This window comes from Protopterus annectens, chromosome 8.part0 (assembly GCF_019279795.1).
Source record: "Protopterus annectens isolate FY-2018-M chromosome 8.part0, PAN1.0, whole genome shotgun sequence".
Taxonomy (NCBI): Eukaryota; Metazoa; Chordata; order Ceratodontiformes; family Protopteridae; genus Protopterus; species Protopterus annectens.
In genome coordinates, this window is record NC_056741.1 from 341,512,434 (window position 1) to 341,533,128 (window position 20,695).

A 20,695-nucleotide genomic window follows, 5' to 3' on the forward strand; every position below is an offset into this window, starting at 1 on the left:
GAAATAAAGTACAGTCTAATGATTGGCTGTAGCTATGTTGGTGGTTGTTAAAGATAATAATCTGAACAAATACAAAGCTTATCATAACAGCTGCAAAATTCTTTAGTCCTTGACATTGTCATTGACACAAGTGGTACAATTACCAAGCAATAACCACTTCATAAGAACAAGCAACGAGTTGAAGAGAACATCTGTGCACTCCTGAAAGGAATTCTTGACACCACCAAGTGGATAGTATGTAAGAATGAACCTGCAATTCATCTCTGCTTCTCATGACACTCTTCAATGTATTGGTGATGCTGAATGGGACATGGCTCAGGCTCAGCTCTAACTTACAATAAACTTCAATATTTCCCAATGTTTTTGACTCTGGAGTTCTGAATGGCTAAGGCATTTTAAGGTAACAAGGCTGTGAAGTCAGGCCATAGTTAGAATCTGAACAAGTTTCAGTCAGAGATGTGAGATCAGAGTCACACAGCAAGTAAGAAGTAATGCTGGTCTTGTTTAGACAGACCTAACATTTGAACACAGCACCGTTTATGGGTCACTGGGCTGTATGTCCCAGCTATATGCCTAGGATTTAATGTGCTGCATGCAGCTAAGCTTGGCATAACTCAGCATGTGATTTTACCTTGGGGTGGAAGTTGGTGACCATAACTAAAATCAGTGGTTCCCACTCAGGGTGTGACTAACCCAATACTTATGTTTCACTCACCCCATGCCTCTGAAGAATCACAGCTGAAGATAAATCAGGATCCAAGAAGCTCAGACAGGTGGAACAAAAACAGTAGATGCCCTTTGCAAATACAAGTCATCAGAGGCATAGTAATCCATACAAATAAATGCTAAAATGCTAGCCTAAATGCTGGAATCTAAATAAATAACATTAACTTAGACACAAATAACTGCTAGCCTAAATGCTAGAATCTAAATAAATAATAGCAACATAGCCACACATAACTAAGACTGGAGCGCACTCAACAAATGAATGTACAAACAGTAAAGCTTATGCAAACTCAGTTTATTATATGTCAAAGCAAGGATATCAGGTCATAGTCAACAGAAACCCAGGTGTTAAAAATTCAGTCAGGATGCACTTAGCTTTCAGTTCCAGCACAGGTAGCAGAGGAACAACTTGACCAGGACAGCTAGATATATCATATTATTCAGAAGAATTTAAAATTTAAGTTGCATCTAAACTGAAATAAATATAGGCATTCCTAAGCTGAACAATATCAGCTATAGATAATAGCACTAGTAATCAATAAATATTGAGTTAGGTATTTCTAAAGTAAATATAAGTAGCCACCGATAACAGCCGCTGGAAAAAATTGTAAGCTTACAGTGGTTGATAGCCAATTGAACTATTCATATTAAGACATTTTAAAAACTTTAAAAAACTCTTAAAATTTCAACATTAGATGCCAACAACATAAACTGATATAAGACAGATTTGATGAGATAATCAGACTGCCCACCATCTAGCCACAACAGCTAGGTGCCCTGCACAGCTAGCCACCATCATATTAGACAAGATATAAATCTTCACCTTTTAGGTCATCTCCATATGTTTGTATAAGATTCCTTTAAACAGCCAGTTACCACAACATTGGGCAAAACACAGTTCTTGCCATTTTAGATGTGGTTTACATATCCTCCCCATGTTTGCATAAGATTTGATTTACCAGAAAGTCACCATCTTATTGGGCGAAACTCAATTCTACACCTTACAGGAGGAGTTCACATATTGTCTGCACATTTGTGCAAGTTTAATCAGGGTCTCTGACTTCCTACCACCCTCTAAATACATAATGGTATACTGACTACCAATTATAAATTGTCCTTAAGTGTACACATGAGTTTAAATGTGTGAGAGCATGTGTCTTGACATAGATGGATCACTTTGAATGTAAGTGGGAAAAGAAATGGATGGCAATTTTATTTATTTCTTCCTTCTTGAACAGGTTGTTCCCATTATACCAATGTCCTCTTTATAGGAGAGACACAGGGTGATATTCATAATGACAAGGGAAAATTTGGTCAGTGCACCATAGAGGAGAAGGAGTTTGACACACAAAAAGAGCAAAAACTGAATAATGAAAAATCAGTAGGAAAAAGGTTAAGAAGAAAAAGAACAAGCCAAAAAAAATATATATATATATATATATATAAATAATATTGCTACATTTTAATGTGAGCAGTATAAAAAATGGTATCAGAGAAATAATGGTAATTGAATGGTGTAAGAACATGAAAGATGAATTTATATATTTATTAGATACAAGGTGTGTTAAAAAAGGAAAGATACATAATTGAGATAGTGTGGGAAAACAAGATTATATGGTCTTTAAAAATGAGGAATTTTCAGGTATAAGGATTTAGATAAAAAAATGAAGAAAGAAAAATATTAGATATAACAGGTAGTATGGTAATGTGAGATATAAGAAAATGAGAAGGATGTATAAGATTATTGGCGATTTATCCATGCACAAATATGACAGACAGGAAAATGTATTTGAGGTCCTGAAATATGTCTCAGTTAATATATGTATTATTATGATTGATAGTTATTAATAAAAGAGAAAGGGGAAGTAACACAAGAAGTAAATGCATTGAAGGAAGTTATAAAATGTGGAAGGTAATAAAAGGAGGAAAGGGTATAAAAAAGTTAACTACTGAAGTTAGTAGGACAGAAGAAATGAAGGTAGAGAGTAAGGAATTATTGGAAGAATATATGGCAATGAGGGTATTTTATGAACATGTCTATATAGCGGGTCGTATTTAAAGAAAAGTAAAAAGTATTTTGATAGTAGAAAATAAAATAAAAAATAAAAAGGAATACAAAGAATTAAAGAAAGAGCTTCAAGAAAATGAGAAAGAAAGAAAATGGAATAAGATATAGAAAGAAAGTTGTGTAACAAAAACAGAAAGTTAAAAAGCTATTATTTAGTCAAAGATTTTTCTTAAAAACTAAGAAAGAGAAGCTATCATATTATGTAAGAAGGCAAACAAGAATAAACAAAAGAATAATGGATGTGATGTACAATGAAGTGGGTAGTGTAAGATTTATACAAAAAGAAATAATGGAAGTAGTAGAATGATTTGTAGATAAAAATGTTCAGAAAGGAAGAAGGTCAGAAACATGAATGGTGTGTTAAAAAGTATCCAGAGGTACTAAGGCAAAACTGAAAGGAAATTACTACAGAAAAAGTATGGAAATAATAAAGGAAGGTATTAAAGGGACAGCACCAGGATTGGATAGACTAAGGTATGAGTTTTACATATAAATTGAGATAAAAGAAAAGGTTTTCTGTAAAGTACTAACCTAATGATTAGATGAATATATATATATATATATATATATATATATATATATATATATATATATATATATATATATGGAAACAGATAAAAAAGCCATACAAATTTGTAGAACTATAACTTTAGGGAATACTGATTGACTGAGTGTAACATATTTATGAGAATAATACTAAAAAGGGATACAGACAGTGTTGGATGAAGAAATAGAAAATGGTGTGTTTGGTTTAAAAATGGAGAGAAGTAAAGGAAATGATAAGTATGATTTGGATAGAAAAAATGAAGTAAGCTTGGTTACGTGTGATATAGAAAAGCTGTTTGATGAGATGTGTCATGAGGCAATGTGGAAATTATGGAAATATATGGAATAAGTAAAATATAGTGGAAAATATAATAAAATTGTTATGGAAATTCATGAGTGAAAGTGATGGAAAATGGATGGATGAGAAAAGAGATTGGGGTAAGAAGGAGAGTTAATCAGAGGTGTATCTTAAAGATCATGTGCAAAAAGTTTTGTTACCATTTTCTTTTGCTGTAATTATGCTCTCATTGTGTAAACTGCTTTCTGATTATAATATACATGTTTTTTACTTTAGACACTTCAGTGGAATTATGCTATTAAGTATAGTAAACCCCTGTTTGTATTTACTGCAGGCTGAGTAGCTGTTTGTTTAATTCCTGATTCCTCGTCATGTCATGTGACCTACTTTAAGTCTAATGATGCCGTTGCTAGTATATTCAGTTGGACAGTCATAGTGGGTGTGCTTTCTATAGTCTATAGCAGATTTAAACATAAAAATGCAACACAATCTATCAGTCAGACAGTACATCAACAACTAAATGCCATTATATTCAAGTAAAAGCAAATTAGAACAGAGTAAGATTCCTTGTAAATTGTATAATAATCAGCATACAGTGTAATTAAATAAATGTAATATTAACAGTTTTCTACCATGGTATAATAAGAAGCATTAAACATAATAAATGTTTTACTGACAACATATCAACAATTTTTGTTAAATTTTTAATGACATTAGAATTAAAGGCATCTCAAATGTGTATTGCAACAACTCAAGAAATATATTAGTTCATAAACTGATCCTTTTGACCATGGTAATGACAGACCTATAACACTAATAAATGTAGATATTAAAATATATGCATTGATTTAGGCAAATAGATTAAAAGTATTTCTCCCCAAATTATTTCTATTTATCTAGCCAGCTTTATGAAACATAGACAAAGCAGTGAAAAAACATTAAGCCTTGAAACTTTACTTGACCTCACTAGGAATTCAAAACAAAATATCTTTCCCCTAGCAATAGATGCCTCTAAGGCATTTGGCAGAATAAATCACAATTCCTTATTCTTAGTTATGCCTCAATGAACATTTCTAGATTCTTTAAGTGCCATTCATATTCTTTATGAAAACTCTACCACCCAATTATCAGTTAACAAATGCTTATCAAACCAAATACCCTCGAAAATGAAGTCAGATAAGGCTGCACTCTGTCCTCATAATTATTCAATATCTATCCTGAACAATTATTCCTTTACCTTGCTCAAATTCCCATTCTATCAAAATTTAAACATCCCATAACAGCTTTTGTGGATGATGTATGTATATATTTTCTTAGCCAAATTTGGATATGTTTAAAATACTAAGTAAAATTAAAATGTTTCAACTTACTAAAATTTCAAACTAAACTTATCCATATTTTGTATATTCTCTGTAAAATTTAAATTACAGAAGCTTAGATATTGATAATGTACCTAAGTTGAAACCATGCCCCTCCTTAAAATTCTTTGGACTAATTATGCATCTTGGCCCAACATCCTACAATAAATTTAATATCATCAAAGTCAAAAAATTAAAATGACATGGGCAAATGTTCCAATTTAAAATTCTCCTTTTTTTCACAAAATCTCAATAATGAAAGAGAATGTCTTTCCTGAAAAATTGCTATTTTTATGTCTTCTTCATTTCAGAACCTGACCATCATTTTTTTTCAAAATTATTACATTATGTATTACTAGATTTCTATGGTCCCCTAAATCTGTTTGTATATCCTATATTAATTTGATCCCTAAAAATGTGAGATGCTTAAATTTACCTAACTTTGTAAATTACTATTTAATCATAAATGCCAGTAGATTAATAAGAGTGATTGAAATTTCAACTTGAAGGTCAAATACTCTCCAAGTTGGGTAACCATTTTAATAAATAATCTTACAACCTGCAAATGTATTCCTGCTGCTATCCCTTTTCTATTATCACAGACTTAAAAAAGGTTCGGTTTGAACAGTATTACTGCAAATGTTATTTTATCTCTCTCTAAAAAAAATGAAAAAAATTAAAAAACTAATGAATCTGATCTCTTTTTACAACCAATATTTTTAAATAAAATAAATAATCAAATCAACAGAATGATTGCTCCATCTCACTACCATTTTATTAAACACAAATGTGCTTCACATTTTATGCTATCTAATTCTATCACTCTGTGTTATATTAGAGTTGTTCTTAATCTTCCTAAGGTCTACCTTCTTATATTAAATCAAATTTGCTATATTATAAATATTAAATATACTATATTTTACAGTGAGTTGAATTAAATCTTGTGAAAGATTTCTGGGTGTCTTTAAATTCTGATAGACCTGTTTCTATAACTTATAAATTAATTTTGAATTTGAATGTACAGAATAATTATTTCCCTATGTATTGGACCAGTTATATCTCCTCTTTAAGAATGAATCGATCTTCTTCTTCTCTTCCAACTGTTCCCATTAGGGGTTGCCACAGTGGATCATATGTTTCCATTTCTTCCTGTCCTCTGCATATTGCTCAGTCACACCAACTGTCTGCATGTCCTCTTTCCCCACGTCCATAAACCTTATCTTAGGCCTTCCTCTTTTCCTCCTACTTGGCAGCTCCATCCTTAGCATCCTTTTCCCAATATACCCATCATCCCTCCTCAGCACATGTCTAGACCAATGCAATCTCACTTCTCTGACTTTGTCTCCAAACCATTCAACCTGAGCTGACCCTCTAATATACTGATTCCTAATCCTGTCCATCCTTGTCACACCCAGTGCAAATCTTAACATATTTAACTCTGCCACTTCCAGCTCTGACTCCTGCCTTTTTGTCAATGCCAATGTCTTCAACCCATACGACATAGCTGGTCTTGCTACCCTCTTGTAGACCTTCCCTTTCACTCTTACTGGTACCCATCTGTCATAAATCACTCCTGACACTCTACTCCACCCATTCTACCCTGCCTGTACTCTCTTCTTCACCTCTCTTCCACACTCATCATTACTCTGAACTGTTGATCCCAAGTACTTAAACTCATCCACCTTCGCCAACTCTATTCCCTGCATACTCATCATTCCTCTATCCTCCCTCTCATTCAGACACACATATTCTGTCTTAGTCCTGCTGACCTTCATTCTCCTCCTCTCTAGAGCATATCTCCACCTCTCCAGGGTCTCCTCAACCTGATCCCTACTCTCACTACAGATCACAATGTCATCTGCAAACATCATAGACCATGGGGCCTCCTGTCTGATCTCTTCTGTCAACCTGTCCATCACCATTGCAAATAAGAAAGGGCTGATCCTTGATGTAATCCCACCTCTTCATTAAGAATGAATTGATCAAAAACAGATATTTCAAATTAGCAAAAAAAAAATAATAATAATAATAAATCATGCATTTTATCAAGCTGTATTATGCACAATTTATGATTACTTCTAATGATTGTATGACTCATGAAAAAAGCTGCAATTTTCCCAATATGCTCAGTTAATTGTCCAATTGTCTGATGCTGATATACTTCATATGTATATATATATATATATATATATATATATATATATATATATATATATAAAGAGAGAGAGAGAGAGATGGCATTGCAAATATGCCAAAAAATGATGGTTTTCACTTTGTCACAGACTAGTACAAATGGATATTCTTAACCAATCATTTACTTGGCAATTTGCAGTACTACATATTCCTGTAAAAACATAAGTTATAAAAATATATTATATATAATATATAGTTATATTTACACTTTTGAAATGTATTACTATGAACTGAATAGATTTAAAACAGGTTAATTGGCTGACCATTTGTAAATTAATGATTGATGATATTAAAGCATGTAAATTTTTACCCAAATCTTTAAAACAAAAACCATTATGAACTGAATGCTGTGACATCTTTTTTTAACTTAAGTAATTTGGTCCTTTTGCCTACTCTTCTTTTAATTCTCAATAAATATTTTTGTATGTGTCATATTTGTCTTAATTACTTTCTATTATATTAATACCTGGATTATTTTGTATCCAAAATACTCTAAAATCCTTAAATGTGGATCCTAAATACATTTTTTTCTTCACATTATTAGTTTTTCTTTGATATGTATATTGTTGTAAATAGTTGTCATATATGTATAGTTTTATATATAAATATATCAACTTGGTATTAGGCATAGTTTGTATTAGTGTTCAGTTTTCTTCTGTTATTTGTACTGTTGTCTTTTTTGCTATAATTAAAAAAATCAATAAAATGTTATTGGAGAAGGTATTTGTTATGTTTAAACAGATGCCATCATATAGTGTGTGCATTTGTTTAGACAGTAACATCAAGTCAGAAGCAAATGACTCCAGAATCCAAGGTCATGTAATTTGTTTTGTAGAGGTTTCAGAGATGCTTGATGCTGAAATGTACTCAACAGATACCTATTTATTTGTTTTTGTTATCATTAGGATGGCCAGATGGAATAAAAATTCTTTGTGCAAGCCAGCTTGAGAAACTAGTGGTTCTTGTTGTGAGTACATTAATTGCTTCTATTTTTAGGTAGCCATGCACTGTCAAATGTAATTCTGCTTTTCATTGGTCCTTCATTTATTACTGCTTGCTGTATGCTCAGATCAATTGTGCTCAGTGGCACTGAGAGTACCACTGCTGTAGTTGTAGCTGGACAGTGGTTACTGCATGCAAATTAAGTTTTCCTTAAGTTTTCACTGCAAAAATCCTTCTTCCTTCATTATCTCATAAATGACTGTCCCTAATATTCTAGAATATGTATGTGCTTTCATGGACCTGCATGGATTGTTTTACCAGCTATGAAAGTTTGTGTCTTAGTATTTCCTACATATCCTATGGGACTGCCACCCCACCCCACCCATTCCTACAAAGGTAAAATAGCGCTGACAGCATGATTGACAGCAGACTACCTCTCCTTCTGTTGTCAGTCTTGTAGTACCTGGTACCTGAAGGCATTGTAAGAACTTCCTCATGCTCACTGAAAATTAAGTCTTGCTTAACCTATCAGATTCAGACTATGAGAGGTGCAAGTACATTGCTCACTAGGAGACAGCCATTTTAAAATTTCATGCATGCAGTAAGCAACACACTGTTTTTCCCAAAAATCACAAATGCAACAACCTCATAGTAACAACACTGAACTGATATATAATGATGCAGTAAAAAAATCACTACCAAAGCCTCCTAGAAATCTTCAGAGTAGGTATCAATGAAACCTCCCAAATGCATCTACTACATCCACCATGTCATCAGTATGTCACCACCAACATAATAAGAATAAATCATCTTCTGGAAACATCCCAGTTATTCTTGAGTCCATTATTAGACATACTGACTATGCTGAATAAGGGTAGGGTTACAGTTAGCTGTCTTTTGGGAGCCAGGATTACTGATATATCAAGGGTCTTCAGGACGTTCTCCTCCATAAGTATGACTATGATAAGATCATACTTCAAACCAGAGAGAAAGATCTGTCATGAAAACCCATGAAAGACATGCAAAAGGACTTGCTTTAATTTGTTACATATGCTTCATTCAAGACTTTTGAGTGCTATCTCTCACCAAGAATGATGCCTAGACCTGCACTCAGGAAACAATTAAGTAGCTGGTGCCATTCCAGAGAAGATGAGTCAGAAAAACCCTTGGCCAATGCTATGAACCAGCAACCCATCCACTCAGCTCTTCAAGCATGACAAGAAGGTAACCTTAAGTTGGAGTAGTTACATGATTTAAGGTGATAGCACATTTATATGACTTAAATGGTCATGGCATTTTATCAAACTCCAAGGCGGAACCAAGTGCCATGATCTGCAATGCCTTGGGGCAAGAGTGAGTTCTAGACAATGGATGTTTGTGCACAAATGACAATAGTGCACAAATTGTACTCCTGTCAGGAGCACATATGGTAGTAGATGTAAAAAATATCTACAAATGACTGCACAAGATGATTGTGAGTATGGTGGGATGTCATGTGGGCTACAGACCAGGAATTTATGTAAAGTACTAAAGCAGTCTGGGTAAAATAAAATTGAAATCAACATTCAGATGTGAAAATATTTATGTGCTCCAGTACTGCATCTCATATTGCTAGTATCAAACTATGACTGTCTATTTACAATATCTAGTTAACAATTTATGCATACACAGAATACAATTCGCCTGTGGCTGCTGTTTAGTAGATATATAGCAGCCTGTTTACTACCATAGGTTTGAAACTGACTGAGTATAACTGCTACATGTTATTTCTCTTTCCTCACTTGAAACCCTGTTGCATATTGTAAGGCATGTTGCAAATCTAAGACTATTGGAGGGGTCATCCTTAATAACAACATAAAAGATGAAAACATCTTCTTCCTCCACTGGAAATAGTAAAATGTTGATGTGGGCTTTCTGCTTTAATGTGTTGCAAAACAGTGTCACGTGCTTTTGGTTTTCTGAACACTCTACTTACTACATGGGGTGAAATTGTTCCTTGGCATTTTAAAGATATAAAATTGGATAGTAGAAGAAAGTGAATAATATAATAAGAACAATCACTTCATGAATGCTTGATATATATACCTGTTGTGCTTTCTCATCTGAAAATATCACTAAAAGAATATTGTAAAAAAACAGGGATGCTCCCTGTCAGTAACAGCACCTTTTGAAATGTATAGCATTGCATATACAATTAACATTCTGTTTTAAAGCATTGCATATACAATTACATTCCTGTATGAACTGTAGGTTGGAAATTAGTATAATGGTTATGGTGTTTGCCTCACAGTCATCAAGTGCGGGGATTGATTTTCACTTTTGAAAGGAACATTGGCTATGCTTGAATTACCCACAATTGCAGCTAGTCTAGTACATCTATATATGTGAGTAAATACTGAATCCATATGAAGCAAACTTAAATTTCCATCTTTGAGCTTGAAGAATCTTACATGCCTGAGTACACATATCAGTAATATGACAGCTGTCCAAATTAGAATCCATGACATAGGAAGAACAAAAGCATTTTTAAAACCACTGTGGAATTTAAGGGTGAAATTTACAAAATTATGATATAGTCCCTGCCAAGTCTAATATCAGAGGAAATACACTCACAACCATTATTGGCCAATAGATGCTTTATATATAGACCAATTGTTTTTATCCATTTGAAATATAAAAAAACATATTTGTGGAAGCAAGTATTAGGGATAAAGTGCTATAACACAGTGTCAGATTTTTAAGTCTTGGCACCCTCCTGATCCTAAGCAGGGAAAACTTATGGTTTAAACTCATGATATGCTGAAGGTAACACAAAGCTCAGTGCATAAAATAAATATGTTATCACTTTTAAAAAGCCTGTCCCATGAGATTCATGACTTATGTCTGGATTCATACTGCATGTGTTTATTTGTGTATGTGCTGGGGAGCTTTAATTATTCTTTTCAAATATAACTTAGTTACGTGTTGGACATTATCATAACAGACACCATTTTACAGGCTGAGCAGAGTTAGTTACAGGATTAAGATCACATGTAAAGCTGTTTAGAAGAGAAAGGAAAACAACATCTGTTTTCTCCTTCATTAAGGGATGATGGCTGGGATTCAGAAAGGTTACTGCCAGTGGTAAACCTTTTAATTCTGATGGGTATTCCTTTCCATTTCATAGACAGCCCAGTTATAGTGCTTATCTCTAAGAGGTGCATCACTATGGTAGGCTGTCTCTATGGCATGCAGTAAATAGTAATGCGGCATTTTGGGGTAGGAGCATATGATAATTAGCCAAGTGCTCTTCCCTTAGAGGTGCTTTATGTAGCTGAGCAAATAATAAAAAGCTTACATTCACCCATTACTTTCAGTGGTTGGGACTGGGATTACAGGTAAGCACCAGGGAGTTTAACAAATGCATAGTATTGACGTGTGTGTGTGTGTGTGTGTGTGTGTGTGTGTGTGTGTGTGTGTGTGTGTGTGTGTGTGTGTGTGTGTGTGTGTGTGTGTGTGTTTATATGTGTGTGTGTATGACTGTGTCTACCTGGGTGGCCATTGTAGGGGGATTAGTTAGGTTTTGGTAGGGCAATTGTGTGTACATATGTGTGTGTGGGTATGGTGGGCTGTGTGTATGTTTATATGTGTCTGCTTAGATGTGTGTATGTGAGTGGGGCACTCAATGAAAGTGATGTCTGTGCTAACACAATGCATTGACTGGCAGTGATGACTACAACAAAGGCAACAAAGAAGGCCATGTTAGTGCTTGTGGTAATCACCAACGAATTCAGAGACATGTATATTAGCTGATAATGACATCTTTCTTCATTGTGGCTAATGTGTTATTGCACTGATGGTTTCCATGACTGCAATAATAGTTTTTTTCTGTCAGAGCCTTACAGATTGCAGCTGGGACTATTTCTGTATCCTGGCCTATGTATGTTTCTTTGAAATAGAAAGAAATCACATATTCCATTTAGTGTTGTCCTGTATATGAAAACGTACAGAACCTTCATAGTGAGAATTCACTTTTGGAAGCTACTATACCATCTCTCAGTTTAAACAAATTAATGCTGGAGTTTCCTAAAATAACTTAATGACAAGTTAGGGTATCGGCTTTCTTTATGGTACAGTTTGAGATGGGTCGGAATTGCATTGGGATTTTTAGACTCTCACAACCAAAAAATGATTTTAAATGTAGTTGTGAGATCAGTTATACGACAAAAGTATATTAAAGTGTATTTAATATTAAAGGTTTTTGGGAAGCAAAAGACATTTATGGACAGTTAAATTTCTTGCTGTGTTACTGCAGGGGAAACAAAAGCTTGTTTGTAGAATAAAAAGGGAACAACTAAACTGTAAACTAAGTACTAACATTCTTATGGTTCACCTGTTATTCTAAGAAATGTTGTCATTCGACATTTCAAATGACATGCCATCACATACCTACTTAGAGATACTTTTACTGAAATGCAAAATAAGCACTTTGAATTTATGTTATACTGCTTCTATTGTTCTAACTTCTTAAGCAATAGTGCAGTCTGTCTACTGCTAAAATATACTGAAAACACTGAGCCATCTTCCAGGTATAATGCCTATTTGTGCATAGTACTTAGTTCTTTAGATCTGTTACTGATAAATAATAAACATAAATAAATAAATGTGTCATTTTAAGGAATGGGGAAACTATAATATGTTCTCTTTTAAACAACAGCTCCTTCATTATATAAAAAGTGTGCGCTTCAAGAACAGTGGAGGTAAAGAAATGTTTTTTGATATAAATGGGGACCCTCCAGCGTTGTATGACATAATAAATATTCTGCTGTATGAAGATGGTACTAACAAATTTATCAAAGTGGGCAGTGTTGCTTCATCAGCCTCAGCAGGAGGTATTATTATTGATAAGACTGCCATTTATTGGAACAAAGAAAACAATCAGGTGAGTTCTGGTTTGGAAAGCACTGAATTTAATTATATGGATACTGCTTTCTTCCATTCTTTGTTTACAGTTGCCTTTGAATACTTGGTATGCACTGTGCCCTCTTGTAGATGACATTAGAGAGTCTAAGAGTTGTCAAGATTATGCTCTGATACAGGAAAAAAAGATAAAGTTGTTAGCTTCCCTAGCATGATATCCAATCATAACAGCACTAAGGGAGTGCTAAACAATTGTTAAGTACCACCTAAGTGCTAGTATGACAAGGTCTTACACTAGGGACTTACAGCAGACAGTGGCAACCAACAAAGAACAGTTTCAGGTGGTATAACAGCTTCATTTCTGCCCTTTGTTCATTCTTCTCAACTGTCCCTGAGTTTGTTTCACAGTTTTGCTCTGTCCCTTGTACTTTTTTTGATTTTCTGCTAAATCACTTAGAATTAGTCAGGCAATAATGTCAGATACAACAGGTTCATACTTCTTATTGTTCACAAAATATATGTTGATATAAAGCCTGTTGTTCTGTTAATAGTCTGATGCAACTTTGTTAAACCATAGCCACCATATAAACAATGCCCACAGCTGCATATTTTTCATAATAAAATTCACAGTACCCATTTCTATCTTTAAAACACCAGTGATGAAATGTTTATAAATAAGAGTCTGAAAACCTTTTCAGTGGTTTTCTATAGGTTTTTAGGTTCATAGGTGGTTACTAGGCTTTAGGCCCAGGAGCCATTTTTGAAGCCTAGCCAAGCTTACCCTAAATTTACCAAAATATTGTTGAGTCATGTCAATACCCCAAGGAATTTTACAAGTTATGATACAGACTTGTACAAATCAAGCATTCACAGGCTGGCTCTATTCATTAGAGACATAGATGCCAAACCGGGGTAAACTTGCAATTTGCCATCTACTGGCCCAAGTTACTTTTGAATATGGTTACAGAAGAGCTTTGCCTCACATGGATGGGAAGCCTTTTCCAGAGAAGGGGTAATCTTTGAGACACATAACTGTCTCTCTAGCATGTCTTGTTTATGTCACAGATGAGGTTTAGGTCCTTAGAATGGGTATATCCAATGCTATTTGTTTTGCAGATATGTAGCAAATCTATCAGTGTTGGTTAAGAGGATGTCTTGTAGGCTAGAATAGAAATCTGTAAGAGACCAAGTACAGGGACAGGGCTTTGACACGGTCTGCTAAACACTTTCTGTTTACTCCCTGTGCTCATTTTGTGGGGAAACTCTGTGGTCTGTCAAGCTGTTGTAAGTGTCTGGTCAGGTACATGCCAAAGGGTGAGTTGTAGTCAATAGTCAATGACTGGTCAGTTGACAGCTGAGCACAATGGAACAATAACCTCATTTGACCTGGATGCCATGCCCTTACTTATAAGTAGTGCGACATAGAAGTATTTTCTCACCACAGTAGACATGTGCTAGTCAAAGTTCAGGTCACTGTCAGCATGCATTCCCAGATCCTTGACCACTGTGTCTGCTTTAAGGGGTGTATTATCAATGTGGAAATTTCCAGGGATCGTTATTTTTCCAAAGTGTACTATTATACATTTTTTGTGTTGAGTTTTAGGGGGTAATTCAATAAAACCTACATGGAGTGATTCTCCATGTAGGATTAGTGTAGTGGCCTGAACATGGAATATGGCCGCCGAGCAATCCAGGAAACAAGGCTGAGGATGTGCACGAGCTTCCCAACACCGTGTGGACATGGAGGTGTCTGCTGAATGCAAACCACCTCATTTGCTGGTGAAAACCAAGCAAATGAGATGATTTTGCGAATCAAGAAGCATAAAGGCACCTGTGTAGGTGCTGTGTAAGCATAAAAAAATGTACACAGTTAGAAACTGTGTACCGGAAAATAAAATTTAAACAGGGGCTGTAACAGCCCAAAGAAAAGGCTGTATATTGCTCAGTAGGCATGCAAATGGCCAAAACTATGGCAAGTGAGTTAAAAAAGTTATGCAATATATGAAAAATTTAACTTTTTTAATGCATATGCCATGTTTAATCAACACGCTGCAACACGCAAATATGCTATTTTGCAAAAAGAATAAATAAATAAAAATTAAAAAGTATAAAATATGAAATTTAAAGCTAGGCAAAGGTATTGCATTATAGTGACCGGCATGCAGAGTCATAAAATGACAGATTATAGTGGTAGCTAAGGAGATATGCTCTGGTGTAGTGCTGTATCTTGGGTATATGCAATTAGGTATATGTAAATGAGCCAGGTTTATTGAATATCAAAAAGGACCACCGTGTCCATAGGTACTAGCAGTGTAGGGCTAGAACTGTGTTGGTGTAGGCAGAACAGACAGCTAACATTAAAAGGGGTGTGTCATGCCATAAGGAAGTGGATTGTAGCTTAGCGACACCTGTTTGTGCTCAGCTAACCACAGCTCAGCAGGGGGCGTGTCTGAGGCTTCTCAGTTCTGCTTAGCCCTGTGGCATGTGTTTTAGCAGGTTAAAGTAAAGCTAATTGTGCCCATGTGCAGGGGAGGGTCCAAACTACTGAGCAATGTTTAGACTAGCTTCCCAGGTTTGTGTGGAGCACCGCAGGGCATAGCAGCGGAAGAAATAAAAAAAGATGAAATAGCCTGGGAAAGCTAATCAAGTTAAATGACTGATAAGCCCTGGTACACTGATATTGGTCCATTCAAACCCCTCAGTGATAACCCTGGCAGGTGGAATGTATCATAGTCAGCCAAGTGCCGAAACTTTAAAACAGAAATGATGCTATAAAGACTTCCATGCTAAGCCTAAGACTAATAAATTGATGGGAATAAGGAAATGTTACAACTGCTCTTGCTGTAATGATTTATTTGAAGGTGGTGATTTTTTTGAACATCCTACTAATGGAGAAATTATTAGAATGACCACGTTAACAACTTGCAATGAAGAAAGGGTGGTATATTTGGCTACATGTGTATCATGCTCTTCATTTTATGTGGGTAAAACTATTAGAAAGCTTAAAGAGAGAATAACAGAACATAAATCAGAAATCAGGAGGAGTAGTAACGAATGCTTTAAGCAAACATATTATAGAAAAGGTGAAAATCATGTATTTAAATTTAGAGTATTAGCTGTAGTAAATATTAGTCTAAGGAAGGGAGATATTAATAATTTCCTAGAACTGAAAGAGTTAGAATGGATTATTAGACTTCAGGCAGACGTCTCCCCTGGGTTAAATAATGCTGTTAGTCTGAAACCAATATTAGTTAAAAAACAAAGAGAAAGGTTATAAATTTTATGGCTATACTTTTGTATATATTCTTTAGTTGATTATGTATGCAAATTTAGATGAGTATATCATATTGTTTCTATATAAAAATTATTTTTATTATATTTATTGCATTTGTTGCATTTATACTGCAATTTTTATTGCATATTTTAGATATGAGTAAATTAATTATATATATGTGTGTATATTATTATATTACACTTAGATGTATAGAGTCTGTTAGACCATTACTATGATAGTAAGTCTTTTATATGTTGTTTTTAATATTTATAACACATAGGTTACACCTATAGTGCTGTTTCTTTAAGTTTCTTTGTGTGTTTGATTAGGGATGGGCTGAAGCATGTGATTTGATGATGTCTCCTATTTAAATGTAATAGTATTGTTGTAGTGTTATACTGATGAAGGGTGTAGACCCGAAAGCTTTATTCATTAAACTTTTTAAGGTGTGATATCTTTGTACGTATCTTGCATTTGGCAGCAACACCATTGTTACTTTAGTTTAATGTATCACAGCTGTACCAGGCATTTGCCAGGGGGACATCCCATATGGCCATCGACTGGGGGATGCTGGCTATGCACTGGAACCGTGGATGATGACACCTATCAGAAATGCGCACACACACACACACACACACACACACACACACACACACACACACACACACACACACACACACACACACACACACCAACTGAAGAATGCCATAATGAGGCACATGCACAAATTGGGAACACCATAGAGCATGTATTTGGGTTGCTTAAAGTCACGCTTCTGCTGCCTCGACATATTTGGTTGAGCCCTGAAGTACTCTCTAGTCACATGTGCACACATGTTCATAATATATGCCATGTTGCACAATATGATCCTGTGGAAACAGCTGAGGCAGGAACAACAGAGGGAAAGGACACACAGCACCACACCATTGTCAAGGTCCCCACAGGCACAGGGGGACTCAGAGGAGGAAGCCCATGAGCCTGTCCCTGTAGGAAGATGTAGGCATGCCCAGTACACCCTGACCTTGGCAAAGAGGCAATGCATAGCACATACACTGATACCCTGGGGACCCAGGGACTGACCTCTCACTCTGACTCACACACAGTAAAGAGGATGCCAGCCACATCACACTACCTTTACCTTACCATGTATAGACTGTGTACTGCATGCATCCGATAGAGTCAGCCCTGAAGCACTGTCTTCTCAACTGCTGCAGGCCCAAGGTAAGTCACTCTTCTGAACTACAAATTAATGGGGTAGTAGATTGTGGTAGCATATCTATAGTATTGCTGCATGTATGCAAAGGATTGCAGTGGGCTACTGGGATAGCAGCAGACAACTGGCAGCTATGTAGGACAGCAAGAACTCTATGCCAAATGCTGGCTTCTCCACCACATGCAGTAGGCCCCAAGCCAGCAAAACCCACTGCACTATGTGAGGGACTTACAAACAGTGCTGTGTAAGCATAAAAAAATGTACACAGTTAGAAACTGTGTACCGGAAAATAAAATTTAAACAGGGGCTGTAACAGCTCAAAGAAAAGGCTGTATATTGTTCAGTAGGCATGCAAATGGCCAAAACTATGGCAAGTGAGTTAAAAAAGTTATGCAATATATGAAAAATTTAACTTTTTTAATGCATATGCCATGTTTAATCAACACGCTGCAACACGCAAATATGCTATTTTGCAAAAAGAATAAATAAATAAAAATTAAAAAGTATAAAATATGAAATTTAAAGCTAGGCAAAGGTATTGCATTATAGTTACCAGCATGCAGAGTCATAAAATGACAGGTTATAGTGGTAGCTAAGGAGATATGCTCTGGTGTAGTGCTGTATCTAGGGTATATGCAATTAGGTATATGTAAATGAGCCAGGTTTACTGAATAACAAAAAGGACCACCGTGTCCGTAGTTACTGACAGTGCAGGGCTAGAACTGCGTTGTTGTAGGCAGAACAGACAGCTAACATCAAAAGAGGTGTGTCATGCCATAAGTATTGGATTGTAGTTTAGCGGCGCCTGTTTGAGCTCAGCTAACCACAGCTAAGCAAGGGGCGTGTCTGAGGCTTCTAAGCTGTGCTTAGCCCTGTGGTGTGTGTTTTAGCAGGTTAAAGAAAAGCTAATTGTGCCCGTGAGCAGGGGAGGGTACAAACTACTGAGCAATGTTTAGACTAGCTTCCCAGGTTTGCGTGGAGCACTGCAGGGCATAGCAGTGGAAGAAATTAAAAAAAAGATGAAATAGCCTGGGAAAGCTAATCAAGTTAAATGGCTAAGCACTGTTACACTGACACTGGCACATTCAAACCCCTCAATGATAACCCTGGCAGGTGGAATGTATCAAAGTCAGCCAATCACACAGGCTGCATCTGCAGCACACCAGTATAAAGTATGCATACACCCTTCATTCTGATTTTTGCCCACATACTCTGCACCATTGGAGTACACACTTGAGAATTCTAACTAACAAAATGATAGAGGCTGCTGCTGCTGCTCTGCTACATCTATATGCACTACAGGCTGAGGTCAGTGATGATGATGATGCTGACAATAGACCCAGACTGAGGAAGAGAAGAGTTGTCAGGCCCAGGGTAACCTTTCAGGGGCTACATGAGCTGGAGATAGTAGAGCACTATAGGGTGCACAGAGACATACTACAGGAGCTCACTGAGCTCTGCGCCCTCACCTCAGACCCAGAGCCAACCGAGGGGAACCCATCCCAGTGGAAACAAAGGTATGTGTAGCCTTAGGAATACTAGCTACAGGTACTTTCCAAAGACCTACTGGGGACATCATGGGGATTTCATAGACATCTGCATCCAGGGTACTCCACCAGCTCCTGGATGTCATGTTAACAGATGCCAGTGAGCACATTTATTTCCTCAGCACCCCTGAGGAGAGGACAAGCAATATGCATCTCTTCCAACATGTAGCATACTACCTAGAGGTACTGGGTGCCATAGACTGCACTCAAGTGCACATCAAAGCACAACCTGGTGAGGAGGGTAGAGTCTATGTCAACCGTAAGGGGTATCACTCCATTAATTGCCAGGTCGTGTGCAATGCCCAGGGTATTATCATCAATGTGTGTGCTGGCAGCCATGGCAGTTTTCATGACTCCCACATCTGGCACATATCACAGCTGTACCAGGCATTTGCCAGGGGGACATCCCATATGGCCATCTACTGGGGGATGCTGGCTATGCACTGGAACCGTGGATGATGACACCCATCAGAAATGTACACACACACACACACACACACACACACACACACACACACACACACACACACACACACACACACACACACACCAACTGAAGAATGCTATAATGAGGCACATACACAAATTGGGAACACCACAGAGCATGTATTTGGGCTGCTTAAAGTCACGGTTCTGCTGCCTCGACATATTTGGTGGAGCTCTGCAGTACTCTCTAGTCACATGTGCACACATGTTCATAATATATGCCATGCTGCACAATATGATCCTGTGGAAACAACTGAGGCAGGAACAACAGAGGGAAAGGACACACAGCCCCCCACCATTGTCAAGGTCCTCACAGGCACAGGGGGACTCAGAGGAGGAACCCCATGAGCCTGTCCCTGTAGGAAGATGTAGGCATGCCCAGTACACCCTGGCCTTGGCAGACAGGCAATGCATAGCACATACACTGATACCCTAGGGACCCAGGGACTGACCTCTCACTCTGACTCACACACAGTAAAGAGGATGCCAGCCACATCACACTACCTTTACCTTACCATGTAGAGACTGTGTACTGCGTGCATCTGACAGAGGCAGCCCTGAAGCACTGTCTTCTCAACTGCTGCAGGCACAAGGTAAGTCACTCTTCTTAACAACAAATGAATGGGATAGTAGATTGTGGTAGCATATCTATGGTATTGCTGCATGTATGCAAAGGAATGCAGTGGGCTATTGGGATAGCAGCAGACAACTGGCAGCTATGTGGGACAATAAGAACTCTATGCCAAATACTGGCTTCTCCACCACATGCAGTAGGCCCCAAGCCAGCAAAACCCACTGCACTATGTGAGGGACTTACAAACAGTGGGTTCATAGGACAGATGCATGGATGTTGATATTGGAGTCCCATACATAACTTTCAATCTCTTAGAGCAAGAAATCTGTACAAAGCCATAAAGAAATGTGTGGCAAAGGCCCATAAACAGGGACAATTTTTAAATAGTGCTCTTACAAACCTAGAAAGTTGAGATAATAACAGGGTTTGCACTAGCATGAATTCTCTGAAGGATAAGAAGTCTGAAACTCAAATGTCTGCCATTGCTTTCTAACTTCAGTCTTTAATGATTTGCCAGTAAGTTTCCAGACAATCACAATTTTATGACAAATGGACTCAAAATATGAGGCAA

The 20,695-nt window shown here is 36.6% G+C and overlaps 1 protein-coding gene across 1 annotated transcript in view; it reads left to right on the plus strand.

Annotated features, from left to right (window-relative positions):
- The window catches only part of LOC122808231 (extracellular calcium-sensing receptor-like), a 237,590-nt gene that overhangs the window by 104,771 nt on the left and 112,124 nt on the right, over positions 1-20,695 (plus strand). Inside the window, exon 5 of the mRNA XM_044079194.1 lies at positions 12,828-13,052. Coding sequence (XP_043935129.1) covers positions 12,828-13,052 — 225 coding nt within the window. The remainder of the gene's footprint in view (positions 1-12,827; positions 13,053-20,695) is intronic.